The sequence below is a fragment of the Rana temporaria genome, chromosome 2 (genome assembly GCF_905171775.1).
Source record: "Rana temporaria chromosome 2, aRanTem1.1, whole genome shotgun sequence".
NCBI classification, from domain to species: Eukaryota; Metazoa; Chordata; class Amphibia; order Anura; family Ranidae; genus Rana; species Rana temporaria.
The window spans coordinates 514666166-514688126 of NC_053490.1; the positions used below are offsets into that span (position 1 = coordinate 514666166).

Sequence of the window (21961 nt, forward strand, 5' to 3'; positions counted from 1 at the left end):
TTTATTAATTCTAGTGCTGCATCTATCTATCTATCTATCTATCTATCTATCTATCTATATATATATATATATATTTTTTTTTTTTTTTTTCTTTAGGGTTGCCTTTTTTTCTAATTGATCTTTTTTTTGTTAACTGTACCCTATAGATATATATATATACATATATATTTATAGAAAATAAAAAGAAGATATATATATATATATATATACATATACACACACATATTTTTTTTAAAGGTATTTCCAGGATTGCACCTTTTTCTACTCGATCTCTTATTTTTAGAAATCCCCCCCCCCCCTCTGTTTTTATTTATTCCCCTTCTTTTTATATTATATTTATATATAATCCTAGGGGTGGATGATGGCGGGGAGGGATGGAGGGGAACGATTGGTTTATTTCTCCGGATTACTTACAATCGAGGATAAAGCAGCAAGCTGGCTTTTTAGGAGGTTGCACACAAACACGGTGCTGAGCACCAGCAGACACGCACAGCTCTCCGCCATGTTTTTTTTTTTTTTTTTTCCTCCTCTCTCTCTCTCTCAGTCTGCGATCATCACATCACAACACAATAGCAATCACCCAAACCCCGCCCCTCGGGAACCAGGAAGGAGGCGGAGATGGGGGGCAGGGGGGTGATAGACGGGACGAGGTGAACGGACGGGCGGCGCGATTCCCCCCAATGAGAGGAAACGATCGTTTCCCGGTTCTGTACGATGGAGCGCACATGAAGCGCACGCGCGCGGCGGGTACATTTCGGACACATTTTCTTAGAGACATTGTAATAGCGAAACCCCGCCCACTTCCAGAACGTTGAGTGCAAAAAAAGAAATAGCTCGGGTTGGCCCCTCCCACTTATATATTTTGTTTTTTTACAACGTCGAAGCTGTATAGCTCAGAGCGGAGGTGGGCGGGGAAGCCCGACCAATCAGAGCGCGCACTTCTATTTACCACCAGTGATTCAAACAAGAACGTAAAAGGAGAGAGGAGGAGTAAAAAAAAAAAAAAAACTTCCCAATGGAGGGAAAAAAAATAATAATAGCTAAAGCCGATTTAGTGAGGAGGGGAGGCGTGGCTTGAATAAGGAGGGAGGAGGAGTGGAGTTTTGAGTGACAGGCCGGCTCACCCAGACAGGTGCCGGTGTTATGGTTTGAAAGGCGCTCTTTAGCCGCGCTCGGCCAATAGGGAAGCGCCGGGGGCGGGGTTAGAGGGGTTTTTCTCCGCCCCACCCAGGTTGGAGCGGAGAGTAGATAAAGAGGGCGGAGGGATCCTATCTGGTTTGAACTAGTTCTCTCTCTGGCATATTAACCGCTTGCAAGCGCCGAGGAGCAGTGAGCTTAGTCTTTGTGAGTGACTCCATCTGCAGGAGAAGGGATTCCTCTGCTCTCCAAGGCGCCCCTTATCATTGGCTTATTCCCGCTTCTATTTCCTCACGTTTTAGGATTCTGATTTTTTTTTTTTAATTTTTAACCCGTGACAAGCACAACGCCCGCCATGCCGAAGAGAAAGGTAAGCAGACTCCGCGCGGTGCCGCACCGCTCGGTATTTCCCGGGGGGGGCGCGAGTTTTATAATTCCGTCACCCCCTCGGGACTCTCCGGGCGGGAAGACACCCGTACACACCGTTCCGGTGTTATTTTGATTTTTGTATTTTTTTTTGTATCTGTGTGATAACGTTCGTTATGGCGGTGCAGGGAGGGGGAGGGGCTGCAAGTAATGGCGCGCAGAGCGGATCAGCTCTTCTTCTCCCCCTCCTTTCTCCTTCATCGCTCGGCGGCGGGATCTCCTCACAGCGTCCCCCGCGCCACCACGTTCTAGAACGTTCGAGGTAAAGAGAAAGGAGGAGGAGGGGGGGAAAGATTTGCGTCTCCGGCCAATGGGAGACAGCGCGCGGGAGCGCTGAGCTTTGTGACGTCACGTGTTCGGCGAGGATGACCCTGGTTGGGGGGAAGAAGAGGCGCTCATGACGCCGCCGTAGAGAGGGTGGGCGGGGCCACCCGCGCGCCTTCAGCCTGCGCGGCTTCTCATTTGTTTATAAGGCCGATTACATTGTTACAGCGCGCGCACACCCCCCTCTGACTCTCCCGCCTTTTCCCCCTCCCTCCTGTCTGTGCTTATAGCGGCGCGGCCTGTGTCTCTTATTACTCTAGCGCCCTCTGGTGTCCCCTGTGGTATTGGAGGACTGAACTGTTGTAGTGGAGTAGATTAGGTAACTTCTTCAAGGTCAGCCCTGTGATTGGCTATTATCTCTTTTCCTAAGCTCTCTTCTAATCGCTCTTTTTTGTTTGTTTTCTGTTTTTCAGGTGAACGCTGCTGAGGCTGGAGATGTCAAGGATGAGGTATGGAGAACACTGATATTACCTGTGCTGATTTATTACTTCGATTATACTAAATGGATATATTTTATTAAGTATGTTATATTCTATTCAATATGACATGCCCAATAAAATTACATATGGAGCTAAATCTTGAGAGAAATTATTTTTCTTTCATTTAATCTATATCCAGTTCACTACACATGCAGTCCAGTGTTATTATTATTATTATTTTTTTTCTGCATCAAAAATACATGGAAAGTCTGTTATATGCATTTGGTGTGAACGCATCGGACCCCCCCTGTACAGTGGGGGGGGGGGGGCGCACCTGGAATGCATCCGGAAACACCATACTGGAACCTGCATGCATCTGGAGTGTTTTTGTGGTGTAAAGAAGCCCTTATATCTAATGTTGTGTATAATTAAAGTGGAGCAGCTACAAATACTGCTGACTTTTAATATTGGGACACTTGCCCGTCCTGGAGTCCAGCGACGTCGGGAGCAGAAGACAAGCATGGGGGGAAGGGTGACCGCTCCGATAGACCAAAAGAACACTCTCACCAAATCCAAAACCCTGGGTGCCGGCAATGCAATGACATGCAATAATTGATGAGGAAGACTAGGACAGCCGCACTCCAAAAAAGCGTTCCTTTTTAATAAAATAGGTCACAAAGCTGACATGTCACAGCAGAAATCAGAAAAACACAGCTGACGGGTTTCACACTGTCATACAGTGCTTAATCATAGCTGATTAAGCACTGTATGACAGTGTGAAACGCGTCAGCTGTGTTTTTGATTTCAGCTTTGTGACCTATTTTATTAAAAAAGGAACGCTTTTTTTGGAGTGCGGATGTCCTAGTCTTCCTCGTCAATTTTAGCAGAAGACGAGCAATCAACTCTGCTGCCCCCACCGCCATCCTCGGTGAGGGAGCCAGGAAGTGGAGCATTGCGGCTTCACTGCCCGGTTCCCTACCGCGCATGCGCCATGCTCACGGGTCCCCACTGTGTTCTGGGAGCCGTGTTTCCCAAAACACAATGAGGGGGGGGGTCTGATGGTCTACCCGCAGACTATGTGGCCGGAAAGCAGGAACAAAGATTGTCTCTGGACAGCCGCACACTGAACAAATTGTAGCCTTTATTGAATAAAGGACAGCACTACAAGTCGCAGCAACGTAAAATAAAACCCAACCCTGACGCGTTTCACACTAGTGCTTAGTCATAGCTATGACTAAGCACTAGTGTGAAACGCGTCAGCAGTTGGGTTTTATTTCATTTTACGTTGCTGTGACTTGTAGTGCTCTTTTTTTCAATAAAGGCTTTAATTCAGTGTGCGGCTGTCCAGAGACAATCTTTGATCCTGCTTTGCTAAGTGCATTGCCTGCAACGGTGGATGTTCGTCTGGGTTCCCACCTGGAGCGGCTATTGCCTTTCCCCTATATGGCCGGAAGTGGGTGCAAATACCTTAGACAGGTATCTGCACCCCCCTCCCCCTGAAAGGTGGCAAATGTCACACCAGAGGAGGGGAGGGTTTGCGATGAGCGGAAGTTCCACTTTAGGCTCTTCTCTTACTCTTGTATATCCAATGGGGCTTCTTTTCTTCTTGTAGATCCAATGGGGCTTCTTCTCTTATTGGATATACAAGAATTGAATAAGCCCTAGTAGGTCTTCTCTTCCTCTTGTGTATATTCTATTAGTTCTTTAAATTAACACTTTGTGCATATTTCAGTGTTGAACTTTTTTTTTCCTCTCTAAAGTGCATTGTCTGATCTTGTACATTTTTTATCTTGCAGCCCAAGAGGAGGTCGGCACGGTTGTCAGCTGTAAGTATTCACATTAGGCCTGAAAGGGAGACGATGGGCTTCAAATGTGTCTCTAGAATACTTTTTATTTAGTTTTGCACAGCAGGGAGAAGGGTTGGACCCTCTGAAGGGGTTTTATTGCTGACTAACATCAAATCGTTTGCAAGCTTAAAACCTTATTATTTTAGGTTTTCTTGCATGTGATTGGGTGTTCTTTGCAAAGAATCTGCACCACATTCATTTACAAATTGCAACAGTTTTTTTACTTTTAAATCCAACCCACAGTCTAAGAGGGGCCCGCCCTCACTTCCAGTTTTTCCTCTAGGGCTTAAAGCAGAAGTTCAAACACTAATTATTCTTCCCACTTTACATAGTTAGGGTCGAGCTGGCTTAAATACACTGTCCCTCGCAAACCTGAGGCCGCTGGCTGTGCTGTATAAACTGTGTAGCTGCAGGCACATACAGCATACTGCACTGTTCCAGGTACGAACCGTCACCTCCTGCCTCATACCCGGAACACGCGTTTACCTCATAAGCGCTCAGAGCAAGCAATGTTTTCTATCTATAAATACAATGCTGAGTCAGAGGCGTGTTGTTCTCACAACCTCTGACTCGGCAGTCGGAGGAAGCTTTGTATTCATTGCTTGCTCTGAGCGCTGCCGCGGTAAACTCTTCTGTGTTGCGGGTGTAAAGCGGGAAGTGTTTTTGCACCCGGAACACAGTGCGGTATACTTTATGCAGTCGCAGCTATGTAGGGCTTATCCCACACATCTAGCAGCCTCACAGGTTAGTGGGGGGGAATAACTTGTTAGGGCCAAGCATGTATTCCATCTACCCTGCAAAGGAAAGATTTTTTTATATATATTGTGCTGAGAACGGTCTGGTCGTTTGATCGTGTCCCAGTGCTAGCTTCAGTCTAGAGCAGGGGTGTCAAACTGGCGGCCCTCCAGCTGTTCCGAAACTACAAGTCCCATCATGCCTCTGCCTGTGAGTCATGCTTATAACTGTTAGCCTTGCAATGCCTCATGGGACTTGTAGTTTTGCAACAGCTGGAGGGCCGCCAGAGGGAACACGAACACCTGGTCTAGAGGGAACACCAACAACTGCTGCAGAGCTTGATTGATGCTATTGCCCATAGGTTTACTATGGGGCATCTGTTGGCTGTCCCTCTACACTGAAGCTGATCTTGTGACCATACCACACTTAGAATAGGTAAATATAGACCTTTCTTTACATAGGGTAGAAAGGATAAGGCTTGGAGTAATAAAAGATTTTGTTCCTTGACTGAACTTCCGTTTTAAGCACCAGAGGAAAAACTGGGAACCTCTTATACCAGGGGTAGGCTACCTCGGCCCTCCAGCTGTTTTGTAGGCTACCTCGGCCCTCCACCCTGACAGTCACAGGCATGACTCCTAGAGGCATGATGGGATATGTAGTTTCACCACAGCTGGGGGGCTGAGGTTGCTGTCTTAGACTGTGGGGTTGATTACTACAAAAAAAGGCGGCAGAAGTTTGCAATGAATGCAGTGTTTTAACTTTGGAAAAAAAAATACTCAATCATGTGCATGAAACATTAAAGGACGATTTTATTAGCTTGCACATAATTGGCGAATGGCCGACAGCAATAAAAACCCAAATGTTTGCATAATGGTAGTTAGCAGAGCTTTAACTCATTTGTTAAGCTTACTTTCAGCTAAGGAAGCTGCCATCTTGGCTGCGGTTTGCTCTTCAGCTGCACATGTGATCAGTTATGACACCAGCCATTTGAAGGTTTCTCAGTTTGGTTGAGGTCACAAGCAAATGTGATGGGTATGTTCCGGGTACATGCTGAGACTACATTTTTTTAAATTGATGGGTTTGGTTCCTCTTTAAAGTGTAACTAAACCCACCTTTTTAACAGTTTACCGAAAAGTTATTTCGAGGCATACCATGAGTAATGGTCAGAGCTGCTTGTGCTGTGAACTAACAAAGTAAAAGTCCACATGTGTAGCACCATGCCAATTGCAGGTCAGAGGCTAAGATGGTTCCTTCCCTGGCTGTAAAGCGGGGGTAGGCAATCTCGGCCCTCCAGCTGTGGTGAAACTACAAATCCCATCATGCCTCTAGGAGTCATGCCTGTGATTGTCAGGGACTTGTAGTTTCAAAACAGCTGGAGGGCCGAGGCTACCTACCCCTACTGTAAAGGATGGAAGGGTTTAGTTCTGATTTGTTATACTATGTGAACATGTATAAAGTTAATGTTTTTATCCTCATTTGGCTGCAAAAGTGGACATCTTCCCCAGTGGTGCCCAAACTGCAAAAAGTAAGAGAACGCTTTTCACTGCTCTTCAGGGTTTGTCCACAAATAGAATATTTTAAGAGGCTAACTTGCAATCTATGACCTAGCGGTAAGTTTTGCATTTTAAAGATTGAATTATACAGATCTCCTTCACAGCACTGTTCTATAATCATTACTCTGGGGAACTGCACTCTCCTGTCAGTGAACCAGCTTCTTCCTGGGCTTTACGGAAGGAGTGGTGAATCTTTACAAAGTTGAGTGAATAACGTCCGTTATCAAAGTGTGAGAAGCGAGTTCCTGTTCACTTTGAATTCCCGGTCGTAATGCTTTCCGCAGGATTGAATAACAAAATGTAAAGATTTCCACTCGTTTATTAAATTGGAATGACTAAGATGAGGCTGGTTTCAAAAGGTGTAGCAACCCAGAGTATTGATACTAGTTCAGGTCGGTGTAATTCAATCTTTATAAGCGAGACTTTATAGGCAAGTTTGTCCAGAGTGGGTAATGTGTGGTAATGGTAAATTTAGCAGCCTCAAATGAGCTTTTAACTAGAGTGCAGTACAATTGTCTGGGCTAGGTTAACATTTTGTTCCTTGTGGGAATGCACACACAATTGCATGCTGTTTTAGCAATGTATAAAAACCATGCATTCCTTCTGTAGATGCACAATGGTGCCACTCATAATGGCTCCTGTATGCATCTTGCCATAAGTTTTGGCACACAAGTGCATTGGTGACATGTATGAGCATAGGGCAGCACATTGAAAAAAATGGGCTTCCCTAAATGCAGTGCCTGGAAATGTTCAAAAACAATCCCCTACTGCACCTGCAGGTGTGAACAGAGCCCTAATCGGAGATCCAAAATGGCTGTTTATAATCTTAGTAAAAATTGGAGGTTGCAGTCATTTTCTCAACTCCAAGTGTGACTGTAAAGTTGGCCATTTTTCTTTACAATAAGTGTGTTGCAATACAAAAACACTTTTGCTTCACTCCTTACCTAATTGGTGTTGGGAATCAGAACGATTAGGGTTGGTTTTGGGAGCAGAACAATTGGTGCATTGAGAAAAGGTGTAGAAGGGGAAACCCCCAGAGGCGATATATTGGGGCCAGCTTCTAGAACTTGCGCATCTGTGAGGATGCAACCCATTGATGAGGGCCTTTACTCCTGGTACGATTTGACATGTCAAATTGGCGGCAATAGCACCGTCCTTATCGGTGCTGCACCCATTTCAAAAGGTAGTTTCTGTACTACTTTTTGCGAGGACTTGCAGGCGGGAGTGGAATCGTGAGAGTTCAGCTGAACGTGCTTGGCTTCAATCCCAGTATGAACCTGGGCTTAGTGTTTGTAAGATAGTGGAATGGTAAAAAGAAAGCACTCCTGTATAGCAAAAAACCTCTTTGGATATTATAGGGAAGAACTTCATTAGAACCTCTAATTGGCATCCTCTTAGAGGAGTTCTAGTCGGCTACAAAAACTGTAGCTGCTGACTTAAAAAAAAAAAAACAATTATTACCCGTCCCATGATCGAGCAGTGTGCTCACCCCAGTCGGTCTCCCCCGCTGTCTGAGGTCCCCTGCATCTTCACTATGGGCTTTCCAGCCAGGTGTCTGCTGCATATTGTGAATGATGGATGTAGTCTTCTGGGATCTGTCATGTCCCAGAAGACTGCAGAGGTGAAAATGGAGGTACCTGCTATACCCCCCCCCCCCCCCCCCCCCAAACTCAAAAGTGGCAATTGTTCAAGAGAATGTATTTTTCATAGTCCAGATTGCATTAAATAATTACAATTATTTTTTTTCTTCTATTATAGAAACCCGCTCCTCCAAAGGCTGAACCAAAGCCAAAAAAGGAAAAGGCTGCAGTAAAGGTAAATAATAATAAAAAAAACTGACTTTACAACATACACATTCTTTTTGCATTAGTATTGTATTGGCCTAGTGGTGGAACTCTGTCGCTGCCATATACTGTTCAAAAGTTTTTTGAAAGGCCTAGACACAATTATGTGATCTCTGGTGGGAAGATTGGAGGTGAGATGCTCTGATCCAGTTTAGCATAAAATGTGACTATTTAAATATCTTGCTAAGGGTAGTAATGCCACTTTGAACAGTCAACTCACTAATGCCCTCTGCCTATCGTGCATTGCATTGCAGTGTAACAGGGCTGATCTGAGTAGTGGCTTGCATGGCGTCATGTCAGAAGGAATCAAATGAATGAAATGATGTATAGCCAAAATTGTCCCAACATAAATGGATGTCGAAGAGAAAAGAGCATTCTTGGAAAGTATTAAGAGTTGGGGACTAATTGGAGATGCTGTTTTACTGACCAATAGGGTTTTGGGTCAAGTATTTCTAACACAAGCTATACGTAGAACTTAAAATTGCAAGATGTCCTGGTGGTGCTACATAATTTAAAGTAGGAAAATTCATTTGCTAGATTCTTCGAATTTATCCAGATCTAACCAGGGAGAGGCAGAACAAATGCCCCAATAATCTAATACAGAAAGGTGAGGGTTATTATCACTTTTCCATGCCAGTGGTGTAAAGAAGTTTTTCAGGTAAAGTGCATTTTGTTTTGGAAGCCTGTAAAGCATTTCACCAGCAGATCGCTGATGACATGCAGGTCTCCTGCAGATCTGTCCCCTGTATCTGCTTGCTTGCACCTCCCTGTGAGAAAGCCAAAATGTTCTGACAGAATCCATGAACTACTACAGCGCTGTGGTAGTTCATTGAGAACTTCAAGCCAACGGCCACTAGTTTTCCATTCACAGAACACTGAGTGATGCAGGGGATGCGTTTTTTTTTAATTGTGACGGCTAGCAAGGGGAGAAGATTCCCCCCCCCCCTGCTAGCTGGCGAGCGGGTCCGTTTCTTTCATAACGGGTCACACCCTGAATATGGGTGTAACCTATTATGAAAGGTTAACTCGCTATATTCATGCTGGATTGACAGCAATAATTCCAGGGCATAAAAGGTGCTATTGCTTATAAAGGCGATGAAACCAGATACTGACTTTATCAGAGTGTATCATTGCTGTTTGCATAGAATAACTTGTGGCTTCCAATTGGCAATTTTTTTTACATTTTCCCCAAGTATCCAGTTCCTGTGATTGGTGTACTCCCTACATTGAGGATTGCTTATTCCCATTGCATCTTCTGAGCTTCGCTACAACTGCAGTTAAATTTCCCCTCAGTTATATAACCTTTTGTAGTTCAGTATTAAATATTTTTAGCTGCTGTAGGTCCTACCTGTCCTGTAGTCTTACATGGGTTGATTTACTAAAACTGGAGAACGCATAATCTGGTGCAGCTGTGCATGGTAGCAAATCGGCTTCTAACGTCGGCTTGTTCAATGAAGCTTTGGTGATAAACCTGGAGACTGGTTTCTATGCAGAGCTGCGCCAGATTTTGCTGATGTCGTATGACACGCATGGAATGCCGGCTCGGCTCAAGTGAGAGCAGGGGCCTCTAGTTTCTAATGTAGAACACATGTTTATGTTGATGCTTTCTTTTCAGGAGAAGTCTGAAGACAAAAAGGTTCCAGCAAAGGGAAAGAAGGGCGCTAAAGGCAAACAGACTGAAGAGGCTAACAAAGACGAGACTAAAGAGGACGTCCCATCTGAAAACGGAGAGACAAAGGACGACGACGATGAGGTGGGTTTTCATTGACCTGTTTTAAAGCAAATACCTTTACAACACAAGATCTGCATGTCAATTCTGACTGTTCTGTACGGTTAACAGAACTAGTCATGGTTCAGGTGCTGCAAGGCCCCGGTTCACACCGGTGCGGCTTTGAAACTTCAGTGCAATTTCATTGTGGCTTGCAACTTTTAACAAAACTTTTTCAACTAGAGTTACGACAATTCGAACTGTTCTTTGCCACAAATAAGGTGCAACTTGTCATGTGATTTGACAATTCAAAATCTCATGACAAGTCTTACTGGTGTGGACCAGGGCTAATTGGGGTTGGTTTAAGTCACTGACTTGTAAGGAGTCCTAATCCATTTGTCACTACGCAGCCCAGCAAGATATTTAGTCTTGCTATGCTGTCAAAAGTGAGTGAGCAGTGCTTCCCAAGCCCCCCTCACTTGTGTCCAACCCGCCATCAACTGATGGCGACATCCTCTGCAATTTAGCATGGCAGGAGTGTAAGGATGCGAGACTGGAGAATTATAAATGCTTAGAATGTGTTAGATGTTGGAATGCAAGTTTTCAAGCGTATCTCTGACCCTTGGTCGAGCGATAATTCTGGACTAACCACAAGCTAAATCTAAGGAATGAAGGTGGTGTTTCCTGAAATGTGGGTTACTTCACCTGATATGATTTATGTTCCAAAGTGCCCATGGTTTTTCCTACAGTAAACCCTGCATACATGCAGTTTATTATAAGCCTCTTAATGCTACTACAGCATATGTGCCCTGCCTGTCAAGTTTACACATGCTCAGATAGGGAATGCTGCCACATGAAGTCTTGTAACTGAGGTGGTATTTTCTTGACCCGCCCCCCCTCCCGGGTGAAAGTAACTGTCAGTGCATTGAAAGCACTCTGCAGACATGACAAGTGATGGGCAGATTACTTTACACAGTGTAAGTGAATAAGCTTTAGGCACTGCATTTTTTTTTTTTTTTGCAGTGCCTAAAGTCCCTAAATCCTTTTTATATAATCTACATATGGGATGTGGCACTCGCCAGGCTCAGACTTGGATGATTACTGTAGACAAAGGGGTTGAAAAACTGGAGTGCAGAATCTGGTGCAGCTCTGCATGGTAGCCAATCAACATCTAACTTCAGCTTGTTTGATTAAAGTAGTAGCCCACCCCAAAGTGGGGTACTCACTATAAAAAAAATCATACGAAAAGTCTCGCACGACAAAGGCTTTTGTTTTTTTTTGTTTGAAAATGGTACACATTAAACAAATCATTTGTTCTGTTTCCGTGCGAGAAAAATCTGCAGTTTATCCTTTTGGTAATTTTCATACGTCAATTTGGTATCTGCTATCAAACGTGTACACACTACGAAAATCGTACGAAAATTCTTTGGTTGAAAACGTTCGCTGATTTTCTTAAGTTTGTGTACGAGCCTCAACACTAACATCTGTAAATCTGCAGGCATCCACAATCTAGCCCTGTAAAGAAATTCCCTATTTTATTTTTGCCGCTCCACTCTCCAGCGGCGGAAGCTCTTCAGAGTACACGGCCGACAACGGCTGGGAAGTGATGTCACCCATAGTTACTATGGGGCTTTCGTTGTCTGCCTCCTCTGTGCCTGCCTCTACAGCAAAGCTCAGCGTGGCACAGCACCGGCTTCAAAATGTTTAGTGTTGGGGTGGACTTCTACTTTTAGCTTTGACAAAAAACTGGAAGCTGATGAGCTGTGCCAGATTTTGCACTCTCCAGTTTTAGTAAATCAACCCATAGTGACGGTTGCAAGGTCTAACGAACTATCCTGGTTGTCTGTTTCTGTCTTTAATGTAGATTACTTTTGTGATGACTTGAAATAAATGTGTTTTTTTGTTTTGTTTTTAGGCCGCAGGATCCGACAAGGATGAAAAGGAATCGAAGTCTGAATAACCTACATCTTGTTCCAAGTCTTTTATCAGTGGTTCCTGTACCTCCCTTGTACAATTCAGAGGAATATTTTTATCAACTATTTTGTAAATGCAAGTTTTTTAGTAGTTTAATTCTAGAAAACACATTTTTAAAATAGGAGGGAATCCCACCATGTCTTTTTGTTCCAAAATTGTTTTTATTTTTTAATACACGCTTGGATGGAAAGCCCATTTTTTTAAAAAAGATGTTATCAAGTGTGAAGTATTTACTGTGGAGCACTTAAAGGTTAATTCCATGGCTGGGTTGTGATGAGATGGTTCAAAGTAATTTCACCTGATTTTGACCTATGCCCCATTGATCTTGCTTGCAGGCCAAGTCAGAAGGCAAGGCCTGGATTTTGGTCTGATTCACAGTTTTCAAAGGTTTTTTTTTTAATGTCTTAACAGTTAAATTGTTCTGTACCCATACTGTCTTGCGTACAATTTTTACATCTAATAAAAGTCCCCAGGTGATGGATTTCCCTCTGAAAAATTGTGTACTTATCTGTGATGTTACCATTTTTTCCTATATTTTTTTTTTTTTTTGGGGTAGTGGTATTTTATTTTCAGTATCTGTGTAAAAGTGCTGTGAATCTTTTTGGAAAACTTCGAGTGTGTAGTGAGCGTGATGTACTGGGAAGCTTAAAAAAATAAAAGCGGTTAAAAAAAAATGTCAACCACTTCACTCCCAGGGCGGCTGCATTTTATTTTTTCGTTTTGGTATCTATCCCATCATCTCATTTTTACGGAGAATGGGTTAAGCTAACGGCATCAGAGATACTGGTACGAGGGGTGCTTTGTGTTTTAAATATTTTTTTTACAAAAAAAAAAATGCCAACTTGTCCTTTAAACTTCAAGTTGGGGAAGCCGCTAGGGTTTGTTTGGTTTCTGACTTTAATTTTGACTACATGTTTTTATTCCTAGATTTCCAATCTACTAGAGTTTAAGGAAAAACAATGTACAGATTGTTCATAGTGTCTGTGTACTGATCACCAAACCAATAAAACCTGGTTGAAAAAAAAGTTAAGTACATTTTTGGGTTGTGAACTCTGATTTCTAAATTTGTTTTAACAGGAGGTAATTGCATATGACGTAACCTACCAGAACAGTGCTATGTAGATGTGACTGTTTTTGCTTGTTAACCGATTCAGCCCGGAAGATTTTACCCCCTTCCTGACCAGAGCACTTTTTACAATTCGACACTGCGTTGCTTTAACTGACAATTGTGCGTTCATGTGACGCTGTACCCAAACAAAATGTTGCGCTTTTCACCACAAATGAAGCTTTTGGTGGCATTTGATCACCTTCTGTTTAAATTTTTTGCACTATAAACAAAAGAACAGCGACAATTTTTAAAAACGCTATCTCTTTGTGCTATAATAAATACCCCACGTTTTTTTATTGGTTCAAGCTGGTATTCATCTTTTTGGTTAAAATTGCAATAAGCATATATTGGTTTGCGCAAAAGTTATAGCGTCTAAAAATAGGGGATGGAATTATGGCTTTTTTTACTAGTAATGGCGGTAATCAGCAATTTTTTTTGGGACTGCGATATGGCAGACACTTGACACATTTTTGGGACCATTGACAATTTTACAGCGTTTAGTGCTATAAAAATGTCAGTGGCAGGGAAGGGGTAACAATAGGGGTGATAAAGGGGTTAATTGTGTTCCCTCTGCATGTTCTAACTGAAGGGGAGTGGGACTTGCTAGAGAAAATGACAGATGGCTGTTCATACAAAGTATGCACAGTCTGTAATTTCTCCCCTGAGAGAACCAGGATCTTTGTGTTTACACACACATCGCAGTTCTCGCTGTCAAGAGCGCTCGTAAGTGCCCGGCAGTCATCCCCCCACCTAGTGGCCACAGGGCGAAGCAACGTAAGAACGTTTTGCCATGCTGCTGCAGTAAAACTGGCGGCTGGTCGGCAAGTGGTTAAAGTAAACTGGCTTCCTTAAGCACATGCTCCCTTTCTTGCAAGGGTAAGGTCCTTTAAACATGGGGGTAGGGGGAAGGAATCGATCCGCGGAGCAGGTGAATGACGGGTCCGTGTCAGCTCAGCTCTTGCTGTTCTTTGGGGCAATGGGATAGAAACTGACTATTTGTCCGTTTCCATCCGTCTGTGATCCGATACACTAGATGGCAGCCCAGACGTGTCCATTCGCATCCGCCTCCCCATAAAGAACAATGGGTGGTCAGGTCTGTCTAAAACGAGCTGGTGTGAAAGGGGCCTAAAATTCTCATTCCCTCCCCTCAGAAATGGGTAATGTTGGAACAACTTTCCTCACAATTGCTTCAGTGTTGCTCAGGTGTGGGGTAGACCTTTGTGTACAGCGCATGGCTTAGTTCTGCATTGTACTGGAGGGCTGTGCAGCTGCAGTTTGGAACATCTTATATTGGAGGCTTCCACACAGATTGGAGCTTGCAGGAGTAGAGAAGTAAGTTTACATTCACAGCCAACCTTTTCCAGCAAAAATCTGCAGTTTCCTGTGTCTGGAATGACAGGTGTGTGTGTGTGTGTGTGTGTGAAACACTGCAATGACAGGCTGATTTCTCTTCCGTTCATGGATGCACACAGCAGCCTTTGACCTTGGGTTATATCCACTTCCAGGAGAGTTTGGCAGAAAAAAAGCACTTTAAGTGTTAAAAAAACACTTTGCTCAGCACAGCTCCTCCCAGGGGGCGAGGTCCCCTGGGGTATAACCCACACTCTGCCTCAGCAGCTCCAGTTTTCTTTCTGCCTAATGTCAGGAGGACATGGCCTTCTGGAGTCCATGTACTCTAGAATTTTTTTTTTTTAACTTTTATTCCTGCATTTTTGAATCCTGTGATTCTTCTATCAACTGCCGACTGGGTGACAGGCTGGGTCTTGACTCTTGTAGTCCCCCCATGTTCGGCCATCGAGCGTGTGCCGACCCTCAGCTCAGCTCTGGGTCGTCCACGACATGCCCCATTGCTCCAGGGGCAGCCGGGGAACTACATGTTCCAGGGCACACATATGACCGGTCTCTATGGCCTTGTCAGTGTGTCTGGCCGACAGCCATGCCGTTTGGCGGACGTTGGTTCTGTCCGGGATACCTCCAGCTGGTGGTCGCAGGACGGGTAAGTAGTGGCCCCTTGCCCTGGCAAGGTGGTATGGCTGGTGTTTCCCCCTGGGGAGGTTGACTGAGGGTCCGCCCTGCTTTCCTCTCCATCCCCATACTGGGTAGCGGCTGTGAGGGGGGGCCTCCTGGGGTGTTATTACCACCGGGACTGTGTGTTGCGGGGGGCTGTGTGTTTTACTGTGGAGTTGCTGCTCTGTTTGCTGTGTCACTGGGGGTTTTAAAACTGCACGGCCGCCATTTTGCCGTGGTCGCGGTTTACATAGCTCGGCGGCCATTTTCTTGTAGCCCGCTGGTGCTTTTTACCTCAGATGGCGGCCATCTTAGATATGTCTTGGCCTCTTGTGACTGTAATAGTGCTGCAAAAGACCACGAATCGTCCCTGAGGTGACAGGCGCAGCCAGCTTTCTGAGCACACTTCAGTTTTTTTCAGCTCACTGCAACCGGGTGGGGTGGTGAGTTCCCTGGGGGCCTCTGCCTTCTGTTCTTTGCAGCCAGGAGGTGACCGGTGGGTTGTTCTGCTTTGCAGTGCTCGGTGACACGGTGGGGCATCATGGAGCCTGAACCTGGTGCTTCTGCCCCAACAATGCCTGAGTTAACCCTTAATCCCCCTGCCGCATCTGTTGAGGCAATGTTGGCTGTTCTTGAGGCGTTTCTCGCCAGGTTTGAAGCGACAAGTGGCCAGAAAGGGGGGTTAAAAAGCGCTCCCCTCCCTGAGCATGCTTCTGAGGACGTTTCTGACACAGAATCATATCCTGCAGTTGCTTCTGGCTCTGGTTCTGTCATGTCAGATGATGTGGGCTTAACCCACGTGGACTGTGAGGATGTCTCTGCTTCAGGCTCAGTGAATGATAAGCTTTGCGGTCGGGGAGGTCCACTTTCAATTTGTGGCCCTCCCATTCGGCTTGGCATCGGCACCGTGGGTTTTCACCAAGGTGCTCGCCCCGATTCTGGCCCTGCTGAGGCAGAGAGGGATTGCTATCGTGGGATACCTGGACGACTTTCTCCTGAGAGCTTCCTCAGGCTCAGAGTTAGAAGAGGACGTGTCAGACACTCCGAGTTCGGCTGGCTTCTGAATATCCAGAAGTCGGTGTTGGTTCTGTGTCTGGAATACCTGGGACTAGTCCTGGATTCCGCAGAGGCGAGAGTTTTCCTCCCAACGGAGAAACTTCAGACTCTGCAATCGGGTGCAGCAGTTGTCGACCCAGAAGTGATCATCTCTTCGATTCTGCATGAGGGTTCTGGGTCTGATGGTGGCCTCTTTCGAGGCGGTTCCGTATGCCCAATTCCACACCCGGGAGCTACAGAAGGAAATTCTGTCACGTTGGGACAAGCTCCCGTCATCTGTGGATTACCAGATTCAGTTGAGCCCTCTGGGCAAGTCTTCCCTGTTGTGGTGGCTGACGTCTCCGGTGCTTCGGACCGGGAAGTTGTTTCTGCCGTGCCATTGGTCACGACGGATGCCAGCCTCTCTGGCTGGGGGGGCATTTGGGGCACCCAGTTATCCCAGGGGCACTGGACTCAGGAGTAGTCCCGCCTGCCAATCAATGTACTGGAGCTCCGAGCAATAAAGCTGTGCCTTGCCAGGTGGTCCCTGGATCTGCAGGGCCGACCTGTCAGGATCCAGTCCGACAACGCCACGGCCGTGGCATACGTCAGTCATCAGGGAAAGCTGACGGAGCTCGGCTGCAGCGATGGAAGTCGCACACATCCTTCGGTGGGCCGAAAGGTGCGTTCCGGCTCTATCGGCGTGTACATTCCCGGGGGTACAGAATTGGCAAGCCGACTACCTAAGTCACCAAACACTAGACCAAGGAGAGTGGTCACTCCACCCGGAGGTGTTTCAGAGTATGGGGCACTCCAGACGTGGACCTTCTAGCGTCCCGTCTCAATCGGAAGGTGTCACGGTTCGTGGCCAGGTCAAGACACGTGGGCGGACGCAGTTGGTGGCACCTTGGGGTCATTATCGCCTAATTTACGCCTTCCCTCCTCTGAAGCTTCTTCCTCGCCTGCTGCGCAGAGAGTGGAAGCCGAAAAGATTCCAACAATCCTGATCGCCCCAGACTAGCCGCACCGCTCCTGGTGCGTCTGGTGGCAGATGCCCCCTGGCGTCTACCCCTGAGAGAAGATCTTCTGTCGCAGGGTCCGATCTTCCACCCTGCTTTACAGTCGCTGGCTTTAGCGGCGTGGCTGTTGAGCCAGGTGTTGAAGGACCGGGGCCTATCAGGCTCGGTTTCTACCATGCTGCGTGCAAGGAAGTCTACTTCACAAAGGATGTATCATCGTATGTGGAAGGCCTACATCTCTATGTGTGAAGAGATGAAATGGCACCCCCGTACATACGCGGTGTCCCGGATTCTGCTGTTTTTACAGCGGGGAGTGGATCAGGCTCTCGCCTTGAGTATGGTTAAGAGTCAGATCTCGGCTCTAGCTGTTTACTTTCAGCGACCCTTGGCAGCGCACTCCTTGGTGCGTACGTTTGTGCAGGGGGTCTGGCATGTGGTCCCTCCACTGCCCCATTGGACTTGAATTTGGTCCTTTCGGTGCTTTAGGACGCTCCTTTTGAGGACATTCGGAAGATCCCTTTGTTGACTCTGTCACAAAAGGTGTTTTTTCTAGTAGCAATTACATCAGACGGGTGTCTGAACTGGCGGCCTTGTCCTGCAAGGCTCCCTACTTGGTCATCCATGAGAATAAGGTGGTGCTGCGGCCGCAGCCGTCTTTTCTCCCAAAGGTCATTTCAGCTTTTCACTTTAATGAGGACATTGTGTTGCCATCCTTATGTCCTCGGCCGAAAAACCCCAAGGAGGCCACTTTACATTCCCTGGATGTGGTTCGGGCCCTACGAGTGTACTTATCGGCTACGGCTCCGTTCCGAAAGTTGGACTCATTTCTAGGTGGATCAGACGGGTTGTGCTTCAGGCCTATGCCCTGAAAGGGCGGGCACCTCCTTTTCGGGTCACGGCTCATTGGACCAGGGCGATCGGTGCCTCTTGGGCTTTCCGGCATCAAGCCTCTGTGTTACAGGTGTGTAAGGCAGCAACCTGGTCGTCAGTCCACACTTTTTCAAAGTTTTACGAGGTGGATGTGAGTGCATCTTCAGATGCCTCCTTCGGCCGCAAGGTGTTACAGGCGGCAGTTTAAGGTTGGAGTTCCTCCGTTGAGTTCCTCGGTTTTGTTTGGGGTGTAGCTTGGTTTGCTGTGTTTTCCCACTCTAATTTTTTGACACTGCTTGGGGACGTGTTTAAGGTCAAAGGCTGCTGTGTCTGTCCATGAACGGAAGAGAAAATAGGATTTTTGTACTCACCGTAAAATCCATTTCTCTGAGTTCATGGACGGGCACAGCACCCACCCCTCCTTTGTACTGCTTGTTCCACACTCTGCCTCAGCAGCTCCAGTTTGTGTTATACCCGGGGGACCATGCCCCCTGGGAGGAGCTGTGCTGAGCAAAGTGTTTTTAACACTTAAAATGCTTTTTTTTTTTTCTGCCCAACTCTCCTGGAAGGAAGTGGATATAACCGAAGGTCAAAGGCTGCTGACGGTGAGTACAAAAATCCTATTTTCAGCCACATCTATTCGTAAATGTTTGTACAGCCAGTGATTGCAGCCACAATACCACAGGTAATCGATGACTGTGCAAACAGTCCATATCTATGGTTGTTGCATAGGGCTGAGTAGCTGTAGCTATTTGCGCACACAACTGTCATGCCAGATTCCTGTTTCTTGAATGACAGGTGTGTGCAAATGGCTACAGCCCCATGCAATGACAGGCTGACAACCATAGATATTGACTGTTTGCACATTTAGCGATTTATCTGCGGTTTTGTGGCTGTGATCACTAGCCTTGCAAACTGTCATGAAAAGCTGTGGCTGCAGTCAGCCTGTCTATTGAATCGACTGAGCACACACGTTACCCTAGACATCTGCAGTTTCATGCCATTAGAAATAACAGGGCTTGTCCATTGACCGTGTGAATGTAGCCCAAGCATACATCTTCACATATAGAGTGTACCTGGGTTGGACTTTTAAAGTGTGCTGATTTTCTGAGAATTCTGACGGTTTGTCTTCTCTGACCTGAAAATGCTAGTGATCAGGACAGCTACTTAAGATTGGCTCCGCCCTCTAAAGGAAAAAAAAAACAGATCAAATTTAAAAGGCCCTTCCCTCTGACCCTCAGTTGTTTTGTGTTTCCAGACCCTCCAGGAGCACGACACGTTTTTTTTTGGGGGTCATTCAGGACTAGTTGTGGCCAAGTCCTGGTTTCTTTTTATTTTGTCATACTCCCAGAGGAGTTCTGTCCAGAAGGGTTCCATGTTTGGAGTTTCTTGTCTACCTGGTTGTAAAATAGTGGCAACTTCCTTCACTCCCCCCCCCCCCCAGCCTTGCTGTGTGGAACCTGTCCTTCCTCGTGCTTCACCGAGGTGTACCAAGATAGCATCGGACGTCTTCTGGTGACGCGTCACGATGGCACCGGAAGTCGTTTGACACGCATCCAGGTGCTGTTTTATTAGAAGCGAGGCGTGCCGAATAGAGCCGAGCCGACCCAAGCTTCTTTCGGGAAGTCGTGACGCGCTGTGTGCACCGTCGTTTAGCATGGCAATCAATTGGCATGACAATAGGAACACCCACTCGCGCGGGATTCCCTACCCGGAAGCCGCGGTGAATTCCACGGCTAAACGCTATCTACGGCAAAGAAAAAAAAAAAAGGTCTGTCATTTTATATGCAGGACTGGGCTGGATGTAGTGTTAGAAATTTTTTTTATAGGGTGAACCTCCACTTTAAGGACATGCTGTCTAGGGGACAGTCTGCTGAACGCCAGACAGGCGAATTTTTAGTAGATCAATTGCAGCCTATTTCTCCGGCTGATCTCCGCTCGCCCGATGGAGCTTGAGGACAGGTCTGAGGATGGAGCATCCACTCGTATTGAACCAGTGGCAGCCTCCGGGTCCCATACTGCCCCCAAGGTAAGCCCTTGTCTGTGCTTCTTGTTTCTGCTTTATTCTAGGCCAAACCTGTGAAGAAATGTGGGAACTGTAGGGTCAGGCTCTCTGAGGATTGTATGCCATCCAGAGCTAGTCTCTTTAAAGGAGTTTGTCTTCTATGAAGGAGGTTGTGGCCTCCTTCCGGTCTTTCAATGACAGGTTAGCAGGTCTGGGGCCTTCCTCATCTAGTTCAATAGCTTCAGCCTCGGCTAGACCCCTTCCTCTATTAGTATCCAAGACAATTCGTTCTCACAATGCTTCTAATCTGGAAGAAGGGTTGAACCCAAGCTCTTCATCTGATGGGGATTCTGCATCAGAGGATGCGGGTAGCTCTAAGTATCTTTTCTCTTCCGTTCATGGACGGACATAGCAGCAATTGACCTTAGGGTATTATCCTCCCTTTTAGGAGATTGACTAGGCAGAAAAACAGCATGTTAAGTGTTAAAACTCTCCACACAGTACAGTACCTCCCAGAGGGCGGATCCCCCATTCTCAGTTCTGCAGCCTCAGTTTTTTTCTGCCTAGCAAGGAGATGATATGGCTCTTCTGGGCCCATGTGCTCTGGAGATTCGTTTTTTTTGCATTTTTTTTTCTTTTCTTTTAGTTTTCCTGCGTTTTTGGATCCTGAGATCTACATTCAACTGCCGACTGGGTGACAGGCTGGATCCTTGTAGTCCCCCCAAGTTCGGCCATCAAGCGTGTGCTGGCCTTTAGCTACGCGCTGGGCTGTCCACGACATGCCCCGTTGCTCCAGGGGTGGCCGGTGAGGTTAGCTATACGCTCCAGGGCACACATATGTCCGTGTGCCGGGCAGACAGAAATGCCGTAACTGCGCGGACGTTGGTTCTGTCCGGGATACCTCCAGCCGATGGTCGCAGGACAGGTAAGTAGCAGTCCCCTTGCTTTGGCATGGTGGTGTGGCAGGGGCATTCCTGGGGAGGTCGATCGGGGGTCCTCTCTCCCTCCTTCCCCACATTCTGGGTGGTCGGCCGTGAGGTTGGGGGTCCGCCTGAGGGGGCTCCATCGTGTGGCAGGGGCTGCTATTGGGGGTGCTGTGTTGATTTTATTGCTGCCATGTGTGCAGGGGGGGGGGGCCTGCCCGGGGGTCCCGGGTGTTTACTGTGTGTTTAAGTGTGTTTTTTGTCTGCACTTTCGAGTCTGCCATTTTGCCGGCGCTGGGTGGCTTTATTAACGATCGGCGGCCATTTTCTTGTAGCCCCTATGCTGTTTGCATGTCGGCGGCCATTTTGGATGGGGTTTTTGCCTTTTAGTGCCTAGAAAATCGCGCGAACGGCTCCAGCACACTTCCTAAGGGACGGCACAGCACGGACAGCGCTCTGGGGCAGTCAGTAGCAGTACAGCCTGGTCGGGTGGTGAGTCCTGTTCTCTGCTGCGGCCGGGAGGGTGGCCTGTGGATCTTGCCTTGCAGTCCAAGGGCGGCTATTGGGTGGGTCAGCATGGCGTCCGAACCGGATGCTTCTCCCCCAGACATGCCAGAGTTAACCCTTAGTGCCCCTGTTCCTGCGGCCTCTGGATGCTATGACGGCAGTCCTTGAGGCGTTTGTTGCCAGGATTGACGGGGCGTGTGGCCAAAGGGGGGTAAAAAATGCCCCCGCCTACTTCTAGGGGTGTCTCTGACACAGAATTGGGCCCTGCTACTGCTTCTGTGGTGTCAGAGGATGCAGGCCTAGTCCACACGGACAGTGAGGATGACTCTGCATCAGGGTCAGCGCATGATAGGGTGCTTGTTGGAGCTCTTATCACTGTGGTGCAGGATACTCAGAAAATTGAGGATTCGGGGGAGACATCAGACATGTGTGGTGGCTGACATCTCCGGGAAATCTTTTCTGCCACGCCATTGGACGGTGGTCAGGATGAATGCCAGTCTCCCCGGCTGGGGGGGTGTCT

General features: G+C 46.9%; 2 protein-coding genes across 3 annotated transcripts in view; one reads left to right on the forward strand and one right to left on the reverse strand.

Annotated features, from left to right (window-relative positions):
* LOC120927968 (guided entry of tail-anchored proteins factor 1-like) overlaps window positions 1–720 on the reverse strand; it is a 76869-nt gene extending 76149 nt beyond the window's left edge. The window contains exon 1 of the mRNA XM_040338996.1: window positions 415–720. Coding sequence (XP_040194930.1) covers window positions 415–504 — 90 coding nt within the window. The 5' untranslated portion in view covers window positions 505–720. The remainder of the gene's footprint in view (window positions 1–414) is intronic.
* A 542-nt stretch (window positions 721–1262) lies between these two features.
* HMGN1 (high mobility group nucleosome binding domain 1) lies at window positions 1263–13002 on the forward strand. Of its 2 annotated transcripts, XM_040338999.1 has the most exons (7): window positions 1263–1507; window positions 2301–2336; window positions 4103–4132; window positions 6378–6413; window positions 8200–8256; window positions 9901–10038; window positions 11909–13002. In XM_040338999.1, exons 1-7 carry the CDS (start codon window positions 1493–1495, stop codon window positions 11951–11953), a joined length of 357 nt encoding a protein of 118 aa, XP_040194933.1. In that variant the 5' UTR covers window positions 1263–1492; the 3' UTR covers window positions 11954–13002. The 2 variants fall into 2 exon arrangements, with proteins under 2 accessions (XP_040194933.1, XP_040194934.1); XM_040339000.1 differs by lacking the exon at window positions 6378–6413 and having other exon boundaries at window positions 1267–1507.
* The last annotated feature ends 8959 nt before the right edge of the window (window positions 13003–21961 follow it).

Coding starts and splice junctions, on each gene's coding strand:
- HMGN1 (XM_040338999.1), top strand. Junction 8,257..9,900: donor AGGAAAAGGCTGCAGTAAAG/GTAAATAATAAT, acceptor CTTTCTTTTCAG/GAGAAGTCTGAAGACAAAAA. Junction 10,039..11,908: donor CAAAGGACGACGACGATGAG/GTGGGTTTTCAT, acceptor TTTTGTTTTTAG/GCCGCAGGATCCGACAAGGA.